This window comes from Taudactylus pleione, unplaced genomic scaffold (genome assembly GCF_031769625.1).
Source record: "Taudactylus pleione unplaced genomic scaffold, aTauple2 ptg000006l, whole genome shotgun sequence".
NCBI classification, from domain to species: domain Eukaryota; kingdom Metazoa; phylum Chordata; class Amphibia; order Anura; family Myobatrachidae; genus Taudactylus; species Taudactylus pleione.
The window spans coordinates 517032-532546 of NW_028284409.1; the positions used below are offsets into that span (position 1 = coordinate 517032).

A 15515-nucleotide genomic window follows, 5' to 3' on the forward strand; every position below is an offset into this window, starting at 1 on the left:
CATGTACATAAGTATTCACGGCATCCTGTTTCCACCGATCATCCTTGAGATGTTCCTACAGCTAAATTGGAGTCCACCTGTGGTAAATTCAGTTGATTGGACATGAATTTGAAAGGCATACACCTGTCTATATAAGGTCCCACACTTGACAGTGCATGTCAGAGCACAAACCAAGCATTAAGTCCAAGGAATTGTCTGTAGACCTCCGGGAAAAGCATTGTCTTGAGGCACAAATCTGGGGAAGGGTAGAGAAAAATATCTGCTGCTTTTGAAGATCCCAATGAGCACAGTGGCCTCCATCATTTGTAAATGGAAGAAGTTCGGAACCAAGAGGACTCTTTCTAGAGTTGGCCGGCCGTCTAAATTGTGCGATCGGAGGAGAAGGGTCCTAGTCAAGGAGGTAACCAAGAACCCAATGGTCACTCTTTCAGAGCTACAGCATTCCTTTGTGAAGAGAGGAGAACCTTCCAGAAGGACAATCATTTCTGCATCAATCCACCAATCAGGCCTGTATATTAGAGTGGCCAGGCGGAAGCCACTCCTTAGTAAAAAGCACATGGCAGCCCATCTGGAGTTTGCCAAAATGCACCTGACGGACTCTCTGGTCTGATGAGACAAAGATTGAACTCTTTGGCGTGAATGCCAGACGTTATGTTTGGAGCAAACCAGGCACCGCTCATCACCAGGCCAATACCATCCCTACAGTGAAGCATGCTGGTGGCAGCAGCATGCTGTGGGAATGTTTTTCAGTGGCAGGAACTGGGAGACTAGTCAGGAAAGAGGGAAAGATGAATGCAGCAATGTACAGAGACATTCTGGATGAAAACCTGCTCCAGAGCACTCTTAACCTCAGATTGGGGCGACTGTTCATCTTTCAGCAGGACAACGAACCTAAACACACAGCCAAGATATCAAAGGAGTGGCTTCAGGACAACTCTGTGAATGTCCTTGAGTGGCCCAGCCAGAGCCCAGACTTCAATTCAATTGAACATCTCTGGAGAGATCTGATAATGGCTGTGCACCGATGCTTCCCATCCAACCTGATGGAGCTTGAGAAGGGCTGCAAAGAGGAATGGGTGAAACTGCCCAAAGATAGGTGTGCCAAGCTTGAGGCATCATATTCAAAAATACTTGAGGCTGTAAATGCCAAAGGTGCATCAACAAAGTATTTGACAAAGGTTGTGAACACTTATGTACGTGTGATTTCTTATTTTATATTTTTAATTACATTTGCAAAAATCTCAAAAAACTTTTTACACGTTGTCATTACGGGGTATTGTGTGTAGAATTTTGAGGAAAAAAATGAATATATTCCGTTTTGGAATATGGCTGTAACATAACAAAATGTGGAAAAAGTGAAGCTTTGTGAGTACTTTCCGGATGCACTGTATCATATTTTACTATGAAATTTGATTTTTGTATTAAGTATAAGATGCTTATTTCTTATTATTTGTAATTTGAGAATAAAGAAGCTATTGAAAGCTGTGCTTCTGGGCTCAATTGTGCCTCCTCTTACCCATGACATTGTGACATTGATTACATCACTGCTCGAACAAGCATTCATAAGTACTGCAGGTCATGTGATTATACAGTTCTTGGAAACGTACACAGACATTTTTTGTTTCTTTCCATGCATTAATGATAAATAGTGAAATCTCTGATTTTTTTTTTTTAAATTTCCAGTAACGTCATTGGATGACCTGTATGTAAATGCTTTACACTGTGCACTGTGCAGGAACTGGAAAAAAGCCCAAATCCATTCGACACTCATAGTTTTTATTTTTTTTTTAAATGTATTTATTTGATTTTCTGTAATTGACATTGTTTGTTATATTTACATCTGAACCTATTACTTTTTGTTTCTGAATGCTTATTCTTCATATTTAATACAACTGAAACATTGTGCTAAAATTAACCTCTCATTCACCTGGTGTAATGTTTGCAGATGATGATGTTATCAATCTGTATATGAAGAAAACAATTTGGAGAAAAATTTTATTGTTTTAAAAATATTTAAACGATAAAGTTAAGTGTCTGGTAATTTTAGATTTTATCTACTCTTATAGTTATCCATCTATGCTATCCTCTTGCTTACAAGTGGTTATTCATATAATACGTTACTGCTCGCAGCACATCACACCTTACAAAACAGTGCTATGGGGCCTATTTATCAAATAACATTTAAGGAGATTGCCAAAGAACACCCATTTTCTGGGGTACCTGCAAATATTAAAGATTCCCCAAATGTATGAAAGAGAGACAGTAGCAAATATCTCAGATATCTGCCACGGTCCCCCCATTTCCAATATCAGCCACAGCCCCTATAGCTTTCTATGGGGGCTGCAAAGCTGACATACTTACCAAGCACCGGCATGCAAATTTTGCTAAACTTTTCAGAAATGGAGGTCAGAATGTACTAAGGGTGAAAATGCAGTAAACCCGTGAAAATGCAGTTTTGTTTTTATTGCATTCGTCCCGATGGGTAACGCCACCTTCAGGTGGTGTTACCCAATAGAAGTTTCTGGGCTTCTTATCAGCACGCTCTAGGCTGGGAGGGATCCGATCGATCGGAAGTGATGCTTAGTACATCCTGCCCGGAGCCTCTGGCTTTCCCTGTGTCGCCCCTTGGTGACACATGCGCTTACCTTCGACCGCACATGCGCAGTGTGCCCTGGGACCCAAACCAGAAAGCAATGTGATAGCATAACTCTGTCACACTGCTTCCAACTCTTCCCCCAGTATGTGCTCCTATCGAAGCCTGGCTCCTGGAAAAAAATAAATATTTACCACATCCGTATTAAAAATGCGGATTTTGATAAATATGCCTCTATATGAGAGCGTGCCGATTTTACAACGCACAGAGGGCCTGATTCAGAGCCGGACGCTCTGACAAGAGCGCTCGCTCTGAATCAGGGCCGTCCTACCCATTATTGGAGCGCTCGCATAGCTGTGGGTGACCACCCACAGCTTATGCGAGCGACCAAAAAGATGGTCACGATGGTCAAGACCATCGGGCTTGTGATGAGACCCTTGCGGTAGGGTCTCATCTGCCGCAAGCCCGGAGTGCTTTTGGCTCTATCAGAGCCAAAAGCACTCCCACTGACATCACTTGTGATGTCAGTGGGGCCGGCCCCAGACTGTAGGCGTTCCCATGGGAATGCCTCCGTCTGGGCAGTAACGCCCCCGGCACGCCCACCAAAGGGGGCGTGCTGTCACTCACCATCGACAGCACGCCCCTTTTGGTGCGAGACCCAGTCTCGCGCATGCGCACGACGGAGCTCCCTCCATCGAGCGCATGCGCACTAGGGCATCATCGACCCGCTTGCGAGCGCTCAGCGCTCGCAAGCGGGTCTGTATCAGGCCCAGAGATCATAAATTTTGTGTCATAGAGTGGGATGCAGCAATGTTAGTAATGCGGTCAAACCCCGAAAATGCAGTTTTCGGGGGGTTAGACCGTATTTCTCATATGCACCAAGCCCTGGAATGCAATCCGTTCCTGGGCTTGGATGCGGTGGGCAACACCATCTTTAAATGGCATTGCCCAAAAGAAGCTTATGGGCTTCTCTTAGCAGAGTGATGAGAGAGGGATCCAAGCAGGATTCCTCCCAGCACTCCTCGCGGTTTGTGTCTCATTCTGAACATGTGCAGAATAACATCACAGGGACTTCTGGGTCATAGATCCTGAAGTCCCTCACGCAACAGACAGCTCTTACAGAGAAACCTGTCCTTTGTCTTTTTGTACATGCATATCGGCGGAATTAACGCAGGCATGCATGCGAACAGTGCGGAGATGCATCGTCCATAGGGGCATATTTATCACACTCTTCATTTTTAATGCGGATTTGATTAATATTTTTTGTGTAAAGTCACAAAGTAAAGATGAATATCTTCAAGTTAATTTACTAAAATCATTTTGCCAGGTAACTGGCTCTGATAAGAGACCGTCCTGGTGAAGAGCTGGAAGTAGTGTGGTAACGGAGCTCTATCACACCGCTTCCACGGTTCAGGTCCCCGGCAGCCCATGCACAGCCATCAGCCGGTGCATGTGTCACCGAGGTACGAAGGAAAGTAAGCCTGAGGCTGCCTCTCCGAAAAATTTTGCAAACTAGTAGCCATGAGGCTATTATAGGACAATGCCATCCCCGAGCTTGGTAAATCTGTCAACGTTACAGCCTCCATAAAGGCCTATGGGAGCTATGGCTGCTGTTAGCAATGGAGGGACTGAAGCAGATATCGGAGATACAGTATGTGCTGTGGTACCTCCTTCATACAATCGGGGGCCCTTAATACTTGTAAAACAGGTGTTTTGGGGAATATCCCGCAAGTATTATTTGATCAATACCTATAATCTCATGAGCCGTATTTGTTTTCTGGACAGTAAATAGACATGGGAAGTATGTTCTAGGCTTAACTTTATTCAATTAAATGTAAAACAAGATTTAGTATAATGTAGGTGATATTTTATTCCTCTTATAGACCTCCCAACAAAAAAGCATCGGCTCCAAGCTCTGAATCTCCTGGTAATACTTCTTCCTGAAATACACCGTGACACTTTGAAGGTCAGTTTACATTTCATTTACAGTGGTGTGTACTGAATTAACTGATAGATGCCAAACCTATGCATTTACTTTTGTCATTGTGAAATATTTGATCTGTAAGAGAATATATTTGAAAGCAACTAGTGGCCGCTTGGATAGCAAATGATAGGTTTATTTTCAGTACCTAACTGGAAGCAGATGGATAAACATGGCCCTGTTAGGCAGGGCATTAAGTATCTTGTGTATCCTTTTTGTTTCAGGCTCTGCTTGAATTCCTTCAAAGGGTCGTGGATCAGAGAGAGCAAAACAAAATGACTCTGAAAAACGTTGCCATGATAATGGCTCCCAATCTGTTCTCTGTCCGTGCCTCCCCTGTAAAATCTGTGGATCAGAGTGCCGTGACCAATGCAGCCCGAACAGCATCCGTCATGCTTTTCATGATCAAATACCAAAAACTTCTCTGGACGGTATGTGAAGTAAATAAACCAAACGGTCCTAATGTGTCCATATCAAGGGCTCCATAATGTATAAATTGCATTTTGATACACACGCACATTTTACATTTTTTCAGCCACCGCTGCTTCCTTTTGTGTGTCTGCTATTACAAAGCATGTATGTGAATTTATTTCTTTGTGGGTGTATAGAGACTCTTTTAGTGGCTGTGGGGATCATTCAGGATTTATATGTTTTTAAGTACTCTGTGGCTTGTGTATGTTTTTTGTGGGCATATTATGGGTTTATGTGTAAAATGGATCCTATAGGACTATGGACCTAATGCACAGTTATACGCTAACCTGATGATTTAATATCTGCGCATGCATGGGACTGCGCATGTGCAGATCTCCTTCTGCAAGCTCCCTCGCAGTGCTCAGATGCCACAGCTTGATTGACAGGCTGCAGACATTTGGGACAGCATCAGACAGCATCCTGGAAAATGGGGGCTTGTCGGACCCGTTTTCTGGGCGTGCTAAAGTCAGTGGCTGCGTCCTCGTACGCAGCTTCACTGGCTTTAGCTGTGTGAAAACACTGGACATCCTGAGCAACCTGAAGATTATTCAGATGACCAATGTTTACGCAGAGTGATCCTATGCTGCATCTTCTTATGCAGCAGGGGATCACCGAAGGAGGAGTCTATTTAAATAAGAAGCCTTACTGCAGCAATTGCATATTTTAGTACAGTAGCTTCATCCAAAGAGGCAGCTACTGTGTTAATGTGTCCATCTCTTAATCAGGCCCTATGTTGTAATTACAACCCCTATCCCATATGTATATCATTCTTGTGCTGACATTGCACAGATGTAGACAGAACTGCATAGTTTTGCTCATCTAACAATGGCCAATGTGCAGGAAAGGAATGATGTACGATGCTTGGAGAGTGCATCTAGCAAAAGGTTACATGTAGATTGTGGCTTATAGTGTCAAAATGGATCCTTATGGCTTATAGCAGTGATTCCCAACCTCTGTCCTCAAGGCACACTAACAGTCCTGGTTTTAGTGATATCCATGCTTAAGCACAGATGGTTAAGTCAAAATAACTGAGGTACTAATTAAGTCACCTGTGCTCAAATATGGCTATCCTTGAAATCTGGACTGTTAGTGTGCCTTGAGGATAGTGGTTGGGAATCCCTGGCTTATAGTGTCAAAATGGATCCTTAAGCTACTTTTTTTAACATTTAACCCCTAAGGTCTGCTTATATTTAATGTTATGAAAATGAAGGGTTTACCCACAGTAAAGATAAAATGTAACTATATACTCTCATGGACAGTACATAATAGAATATACTGGACCTCAGCTGCACCAACTATTTGGTGAAATATCCTTGTTGTCTGCATCTTGCTGGGTACAAGGGAGATGCATGTTTAATGACAATTGGCTGTCCTGCAATGTTTGCATGGGCTGGTAAACTGTCCAAGCCAAGTATTGAGGGGTGTGCAGATGAGTTGATATTTAACCTTTCGGTCTATAGAGAACTTAGGTTGAGAAATGCTAAAATGTGCAGACAACCAGGGTTTAATATTGACATGTTACTATGTATTCTCAACAAGCAGAATATGGTTTAATTGTTTTTCTTGGCATCGAGAAACTCTTAAGTGAACATTTTAGTGTTTTGCTTTTAATTCTTTGTACTTTGTAAATTTTTGAGAATGGATTGTGTGTTACCTGGCTGTCCATGTGTGGCCTTTCCAATAAGCATCTCCTTACGCTAACATATTTTCATGGGGAATAAAGGGGCTGCATTGTAGTTTCCACAGCACCCTCCACACACAATTGTCAAGGTGTCCTAATTACAATTTGTAGACTTTGGGCTATGGTTCTGATTCACCCAAGCCACAAAATATTGAAAAATGTGAATATATAAAGTGAAAAAAAAACATACATTACATCTAAAATAACATCATGACCAATACATGTGCCTGTAATTACATAAATGCAGACATAATAATTATAGAATATGAAGGCGTCCCTCATACACCTGGGAATACGTTTTATCCAGCTCAGTGTGAAATTAACATACTGTAGGTCAATGATGCTGGATAGAGGAAACAATTAGGCTGTGTATTTATATGCACTGGGATCTGCTGTCCCCAGTCCTGCTGTGCATCTAACTGGGAATCTGGCAACGGCACAGTGAAGGAACAATAGACCTGCTTCTGCCACAATAAACCTGCTTCTGCCACCTGAGACTCAAAGCTTTACTCTGTTACAAAGTATTCCAGAGTATCGGCTGTGTCATGGCTGATGAGAGAGCAAGGGAGAGTACAATACACACACTGGCCAGTGAGTCACTTACACTTAAGTCCCGGCCGGCTCCTCCTATCTGAATCCTGATTGGATATTAGGCTTTCAATCTTATGAATAGAACCAATAGGTTTACACCTAAGGGTACTTATATCTGGCTGTAGCTGTACACTGTGAGCTTCCTTGACAAAGCCCCCGGTGAAACGCTCGTCGGCACTGCTAGTGGGTCCCACTGTGCGCACAGAGGACCCTTGCATCCTCTGACTAAGCCTCCACTGGGAATCCTGTACTGTCATTTTGATTCACAGGTATTTATCTCTCCCCCTTGCTCTCTCACCAGCCATGACACAGCCAATACTCTGCAATACTTTGTAACAGAGTAAGCTTTGAGTCTCAGGCTGGCAGCAGAAGCAGGTCTATTGTTCCTTCACTGTGGTGTTGCACAGGACTTTCTTTCCCAGTTAGATGCACAGCAGGACTGGGGATAGCAGATCTCAGTGCATATAAATACACAGCCTATTTTTTTTCCTCTATCCAGCATCATTGACCTATGTTAATTTCACACTGAGCTGGATAAAACTTATTCCCAGGTGTATGAGGGACGCCTCAGATTGTATGATTATTATGTCTGCATTTATGTAACTACAGGCGCATGTATTGGTTATGATGTTATTTTAGATGTAATGTATGTTTTTTTCACTTTATTTATTCACATTTTTCAATATTTTGCCGTGATTCACTAAGTGGTTATATTGACTTAACCACTGACATCACTCTTACGTACACTGTGTGTGATTCTTTGTGTTATTTTCACTAATAACAATTTTATCTGTTGCTCTATTCATACTATATATTGACAGACCCATTAGGTTCTGTTTCTGAGTCTCTTTTTCTTTGAAACTCACATATGTGTATTTTCAGATATTGTGATATTTAAACCTATTAGTCTATATTTTATATTCAGTACTTATTAAAAGTTATATTTTACTGAGGTGTGCCCCTGTTCTCAGGAGTACTTTTTTTCTGTTTTCTTTACATATTTTTCATGTAAATCCTGTCAGGCAGGCCTGTCAACTCAGGATTTCATGCAGGATGGTTTGTGTGCTCTTTGTTGTAAAGTTCCATCACACCAATCCAGTGTACCAGCTCCTGCACAAGAGCCAAAGTGAGTGTCCTCTTTTTAGCAGGTTTTGACGCATTTAGTGGACAGTTTGGCGGCACCTATATTGCCTCCTACTATGGGATTTCCACAGCAGCTGCACCCTGCTATGTGTGTACCCCCTATGCATCCATCATGGCTTGATGCTTATGCTCATTCTTCACAGAGTATGTGTTCAGCAGTCTGCTGCTCTACAACTTAGACAAGTGGATAGACTGCAAACCACCCATCATTCCGCCCAGATTCAGGCATCATTAGATGAATCAGATGTTGCACATGGTTCCTCCTTGGAACCTGTATCTGAAGAGGAGGATTGTCATGCCTCTGTGGATGTTCCGTATCTGGTGGGAGCGGTCAAATCCGTATTAAATTTGGAGGATGAAAAGGCACCTCCTAGGTCTAAAGCTCTGCTATTTAGATGACAGAAGGTGATTAAAGATGAGTTTCGTCAGTCTGAACAGCTTTCAAAACTCATGGTTAAGACATGGAGTACTCCGGATAGATGGTTCAATGCTACAAAAAAGTTATCTTCTTTATATTCATTTCTGCAAGTGAATGGGATAAGTGGGAAGTCTCTCCTACAGTGGGTGCTCACATGACTCATTTAAGTAAGAGTTCCACATTGCCCATACCATCTGCATCTATCTTAAGGATGGTACTGATAAAAGATTGGAAACCTGTTTGAAATCCATTTTCTCTTTATCTGGTGCAATTACGCGTCCGGCTATGGTAGCAGCCTGAGTAGCCAAGGCTATGGAAGAGTGGACGGCGGCATTGGAAGAGACTATACCAGATGCTACGAGAGGACAACTATCTTATCTCTCTCTTATGCGAGAAGCAGCATGTTACGTAGGGGATGCAGCAATGGACGCAGGTATTATGGTGTCTAGGGCATCGGTAACATCGAATGTTGCACGTAGAGAACTCTGGTTAAGGTCCTGGAAGGCGGATGTGGGTAACAAGAAAGCTCTAGAATCCCTTCCTTTTTCAGGTAAAAGATTGTTTGGCCCAGATTTGAATAAGATAGTGGCTACGGTGACCACTTCAAAATCTGCTGGGTTGCCATCAACAACCACTTACAAGGGGCAGTTTTCCCTTCGGTCCTTTCACCCTCAGGGAAAGACAAAGGGACAGTCCTTTTCCAGGCAGTCAAAATTTCTGCAAGACTACCAAGTCACAAGAAGGGAAGAAGGTCAGTCAGACGTCCAGCTGCCAAACCGGATGACAAACCTTCAGCCTGATGGGACAGGCCGACCTCAGGGTGGGAGGCCGACTTCTTCCATTTTATAACACCTGGCATCAAACAACAACGGATGCCTGGGTCAGAGCAGTAGTCTCTCAGGGATAAGCAATCATCTTCTGGCGACATCCTCCGCAGAATGTTTTTAGCACAAATCCCCCATCAAACTCTGTCAAAGCCCTGGCACCCCAGGAAACCATTCAGAGACTGCTGAATTCAGGGGTAATCAATCCTGTTTCCTTGGCTCAACAGAAAAGCGGATATTATTCAAATCTATTCTTGATTCCGAAACCGAATAGGTCTCATCAACCTATCCTGAATCTAAAGCAATTCAACAAATTTTATTCATGTACCCAAATTCCGTATGGAAACCCTACGGTCAATTGTGCTGGCAATGGAACCTGGGGATTTTATGGTTTCCTTGGACATACAGGACGCATACCTGCATGTGCCTATAGCACTATCCCATCAAAGGTTTCTACGATTTGCTGTTCGTCAGCAACATTACCAATTTCAATCTCTACCCTTTGGTCTCTCCATAGCTTCTTGGGTTTTTACTAAGATAATGGCATTTATGACTGCTCATCTCAGACGACAAGGGGTTGTAATACTGCCATATTTGAATGACCTCCTCATATTGGCACAATGTCAGGATGTTTTACATCATCATCCCCAGCTGACAGTGGCCTGCCTAAAAGAGCATGGCTGGGTTATCAATTGGAAAAAGTCGTCACTTTTTCAAACTCAGCGGATGATACATCTGGTAGTGCTCCTTGATTCTCAGACGCAGAGGATCTTTTTGCTAGTAGAAAAGATTTCAGCTCTACATTTGCAGGTGCGCAAATTGCTCCACAATCAAAGAGTATCAGTCCACTCAGCAATGCAGGTCCTGGCATCCATGGTTTCCACCTTCAACATGGTGGAACATGCCCAGCTCCACTCCAGGCCCTTGCAGCTGTTGGTTCTGTCTAGTATCAGTGGATAAAGTCTCAGATGATCCTTCTCTCTCCGGAGGTTCGGCTTTCCCTGTTCTGGTGGCTTCAGATGGCTCATCTGAAAAAGGTCACCCTCTGTGGATCCCAAAATGAGTACTCCTCACTACGGACGCCAGTCTTCGAGGATGGGGTGCGGTGACAAGTTAGTGCACTTTCCAGGGAAGGAGGACGTCTCAGGAAAGTCACCTGCCCATAAATATCTTGGAACTTCGGGCATATACAGGGCACTGGTTCTAGCATGAGACCTCCTTCAGGGCAGGCCTGTCCAGATCCAGTACGACAATGCGATCACGGTAGCCTACGTCAACCATCAGGGAGGCACGCAAAGTTGGGCAGCCATGTGGGAAGTGGCAAACATTCTGACTTGGGTAGAACGTCCTCTTCTGGCAATTTGGGCAATATTCATCCCAGGGAAGCAGACTACCTGAGTCATCAGGACATACATACCGGAGAATGGGCTCTCCACCCAGATGTCTTCCAGCTCCTACTGGACAAGTGGGGACTACCAAATGTGGATCTCATGGCCTCATGGCACAATCACAAGGTCAGCGCCTTCATGGATGGGATTTCAGGTTAGCTTGCCTGTTTCCTTCAATCTCTCTTCTACCAAGAATTATCAGAAAATTCAAACAAGAGGGCGGCAGGGTGATTCGAATAGCTCCGGCTTGGCCCAGGCTCCATTGGTTCACCGACCTGATGTGTCTCTCCATAGATACTCCACTCACACTTCCTCTTCGGCCGGACCTGCTAGTTCAGGGTCCCAGCCTACATCCCTACCTACCTTGTCTGTCTTTGACGGCTTGGCTCTTGAGTCTTCCATCTCAAGAGCCAAAGGGTTTACCAGCTTTGTGATTTATATGATTCTTGGGGCAAGAAAGCCTTCCTCTGCCCGCAACTATTACCAGATTTGGCAGTCCTTTTTTCTATGGTGTTCCCACAGAAAACATGATCCTAAAGTTTTTAGGGTCTCTCGAGTTCTGGCTTTTCTCCAGGCTGGATTAGACCTTGGTCTCCGCCTGGCCACATTGAGAGTACAGTTTTCTGCACTGTCAGTTTGGTTTCAGTGTAGAATCGCTCCCTTGTCAGATGTTAGAACATTTTTTGAAGGTGTACTCCTTCTGCAACCACCTTTTGTTCCTCCGGTGGCACCGTGGGATTGGTTCTCAGGGTGCTACAGGTTCCTCCCTTTAAACCTTTGGATATAGTGGAACTCAGGTGGTTGACAGCGAAGACACTTTTTCTCCTCACTATCTCCTCAGCTCGCAGAATCTCTGATTTGGCAGCACTTTCGTGTCGCCCCCCCATATTTGATATTCCACCAGGATACAGCTGTCCATCATACACTGGCAGGCTACCTTCCAAAAGTGGTATCCTGTTTTCATATAAATTAAGAAATTGTTATACTGGCTTTCAAGTCTTCAGGCCTTTATGCGGGTGAAACTTCATTGGATGTGGTTCGAGATCTTCGTATCTACGTGGATCGTACCAACTCCATTGGGAAATCATATGCACTTTTTGTTTTGTATGGCTTTCACAAATGTGATTGGCCATCTAACAAGCAGACTCTGGCTCAGTGGCTGTGTATGACTATATCTCAAGTTTATACGCAGGCTGATCTCCCTGACCCAGCAGGGTGACAGCGCATTCAACTCTGTCTGTGGGACCTTCTTGGGTGGTTAGACGTGGCACCTCGGCTGAACAGCTGTGCAAGGCAGCCACTTGGTCTTCCGTCCATACCTTTATCAAATTCTATGCATTTGATACTTTTGCCTCACAGGATGCTTCCTTTGGATGGCGGATCCACCCTTAAGGGAACTGCTTTAAGACATCCCCAAGGTAGTTCCTGTCGACCCTATGGATCCTGAAGAAGAAAATAAGAGTTATCGTAGACTTACTGTACCTTTTGATAACTCTTTTTCTTCAAGGTCCACAGGGCACCCTCCCTGATGCACTTGGCTTCAGTTGGATCTGCTCCTTCTTGTCCCTGATTCCCTCTTTTTTGTATGAGAGTTTCTAGTGTAATGTGTACTTCCTTCTCCACTTTTATTCTCCTGCCGATGGGCTTATTTACAAACTGAGGACCTGAGGCCGGGGGCGGGGTATATATGGAGGAGGACCCGGTGCATCCTGGGACCGGAAAGCATTGACTGTTTGGTGCCTGGTTTCCTCCAAACCACATATTCCCCAAGGTAGTTCCTGTGGCCCCTATGGACATCAAAGAAAAATAGTTATCAAAGGTAAGTCTACCATAACTCTTATTAATGAGTACTAAATTAGACAGATGAGTGACATAAGGAGCCCAAGCAACATGTGACCAATGCTTATTATGTATATCTGTTTAGCTGTGTTTCACTCCCCATATTAATATAGTTGGACACAATAAATTAAGTAAAAAAACAACAAAATCTGCTTCCAAGGGTGCCCTCTCCTCACTCACCTTTAACTATAGGCAGTGTTTTCTTTTCCTATAAAAAAAAAAAAGATGACGGTACTCGCCTTAAGTTACAAGATATATAATAGCTTCCACACTCTGGATAAGAGTGCAAATATTCCTTTTATTAATTTCTTGAATGATTTTACTTATTGCTTCTTTTTTTCTGAAAATAGATACTGTGTAATAATTAAAATTTATTAAAAAAAGTGCCATTACTGTGCACCCGTGAGAAACACTACAAAAAAAAATCCCTGACTATAGGTATTATGGTTACGCCAAATTTCATTCAGTGTTAAAAAACACCAAAAACTGTGTGTATTACCTTGCTACGCTTTGATGGAACAATTGTCTGCAGCAGATCTCTTTAAGGGATAAATTACTACTTTCAAGGAGGACTAGAGCTATGGGTCATGTTTCCCACTTATGATTAATACACAGCTTTTTGACAGAATGTCATACGATATAACTTGATTGTGATTATTTCAGGATTTCCTGGATTTGTAATATCTTAAGTTTTATTTATTTGTTTTACAAACAGATTCCTAAGTTTATTGTTGCACAAGTAAGAAAGCTTAACATTGTCAACCAGAAGAAAAACCCAAAGGAGAAGGCTATGAAGAAGCTTTTGAAAAGAATGGCATATGACTGGGAGAAGTATGAAAAGACTGAAAAAAGCATTGGTGATGTAAGTATGATTATTGTAGCCAAGGTCAGAGAGGGTGGGATCAGCGCCGGCCCTAGCCCCAATTTTTTGGTAAGCGAGTAGGTTTTTTGGCGCCCCCCTATGCAGTGCCCGCGGTAGTGGTCCCCCCTGTGCAGTGCCCCTTGTGCCCCCATTAGTAAGCTTATATAGTGCCCCCAGTAGTAATCCTCCCTTCTAGTGCCCCCATTAGTAATCCCCCCTTCAAGTGCCCCCATTAGTAATCCCCCCTTCAAGTGCCCCCAGTAGTAATCCCCCCTTCAAGTACCCCAGTAGTAATCCCCCCTTCAAGTACCCCCAGTAGTAATCCTCCCTTCTAGTGCCCCCAGTAGTAATCCTCCCTTGTAGCCCCCCCCCAGTAGAGACACACGTAATAAAGAAAAAATAAAAAAACACTTACCTGAACCCCCCGCTCCTGCTCCCTGCTGACGTCATGAAGTCTCTCCCATTACCCACTGCGGGAGCCGGAAGATGGCCCCCACAGTGGGAGCAGCAGCAGCCGATGAGAGTCTGACAGACTCTCATCAGCTGCTGAAGCAAATTCACAGCTGCCGACACAGGCGGCTGTGTGTTTGGCACTGTGTAGCGCTGACCGAACTCCGTCCGGTCAGCGCTACACGCGCGGTGCAGCTGTGTCACAGAGACACAGTCTGCACCGCGGTAATTCTGCATGGTCGCGGCTGCGGCGCCCTTCACCATGTGGCGCCTTACGCGGCCTCGTACCATGCGTAATCATAGAACCGGCCCTGGGTGGGATGTACATATTGCCTGGACCGCTGGTGGTGCAAGGAAGGTGTAACCATGACCCCTCCTGCAATTCTCTGATCCCGCAATCCCCTCCATTGCTACAGCTTAGCATTGTGCACCAAGATGGAGTGTAGCCACGCCCCCTCCAATTTCCTGGCCCCTCTGATGTCTTGGCACCCCTAACTGTAACATATAAAGGATAATGTGCTCCCTACTGTAAATTTTTAAAGCTATTCAAAATCGCAGGCGTTCTGTGACCATTCCTAATAATGCATAAGGTTTCCTAAAGAACACTGAAATTATGTCAGAGCTCACTGATAAATCAAATATTATTTTAAGGAGTTTATTTATATATTAGCAGTGCACACTTATCTGTATAATGCGTACATTTTTTTCTGTCATTTCCAGATAAGACTTTTATGTGAATTTTTATTTTTATCCAAGCCACTAAGCAAATTTATTTAGAATGCAAAAGATTTATGAAATTATAGAGTTTTTTTTGTTTTTTAACATAACCAAATGCCATAGCAAATATGCTAGTTATGCTTATTAAAACCTATAAAATATTTCACTTTTATGTTTTTCAATACTTGAGTGGATCCATGCATGGACGTAGTGGGTGCAGGAGGTGCCATTGCTATGGGACCCCAGACCCAGGTCAGATAGTTGTCTACCAAGTTCTTCAAATTGCTTGCTAAGCAATTTGGTCCGGCCCGTTGTCCGGTCTGAAAAGGACTAGTCAGCCGCCCTTGGTAAATTCGCCACCTGCAGGGACTACCTATCAATGGCAGTGACTTCCCATTGGAAGCGCTCCCTGCTAATCACGGACCAGACCAGGACCAGGACCAGAGCATTGTGTCCCTCCTGTAGAGGGTCATGTTGGGAGGTATGCGTATGTGGCACAATATGAACTGGGGGCACTGTAATGAGGTGTAAAATTTACTGTAGCACTGTATTGTAGC

General features: G+C 43.8%; 1 protein-coding gene across 1 annotated transcript in view; it reads left to right on the top strand.

Annotated features, from left to right (window-relative positions):
* Positions 1-15515, top strand: part of ARHGAP18 (Rho GTPase activating protein 18) — a 165623-nt gene that overhangs the window by 115559 nt on the left and 34549 nt on the right. Inside the window, exons 10-12 of the mRNA XM_088451377.1 lie at positions 4477-4559; positions 4799-5005; positions 13645-13791. Of these exons, the coding sequence (XP_088307503.1) occupies positions 4477-4559; positions 4799-5005; positions 13645-13791 (437 nt within the window). The remainder of the gene's footprint in view (positions 1-4476; positions 4560-4798; positions 5006-13644; positions 13792-15515) is intronic.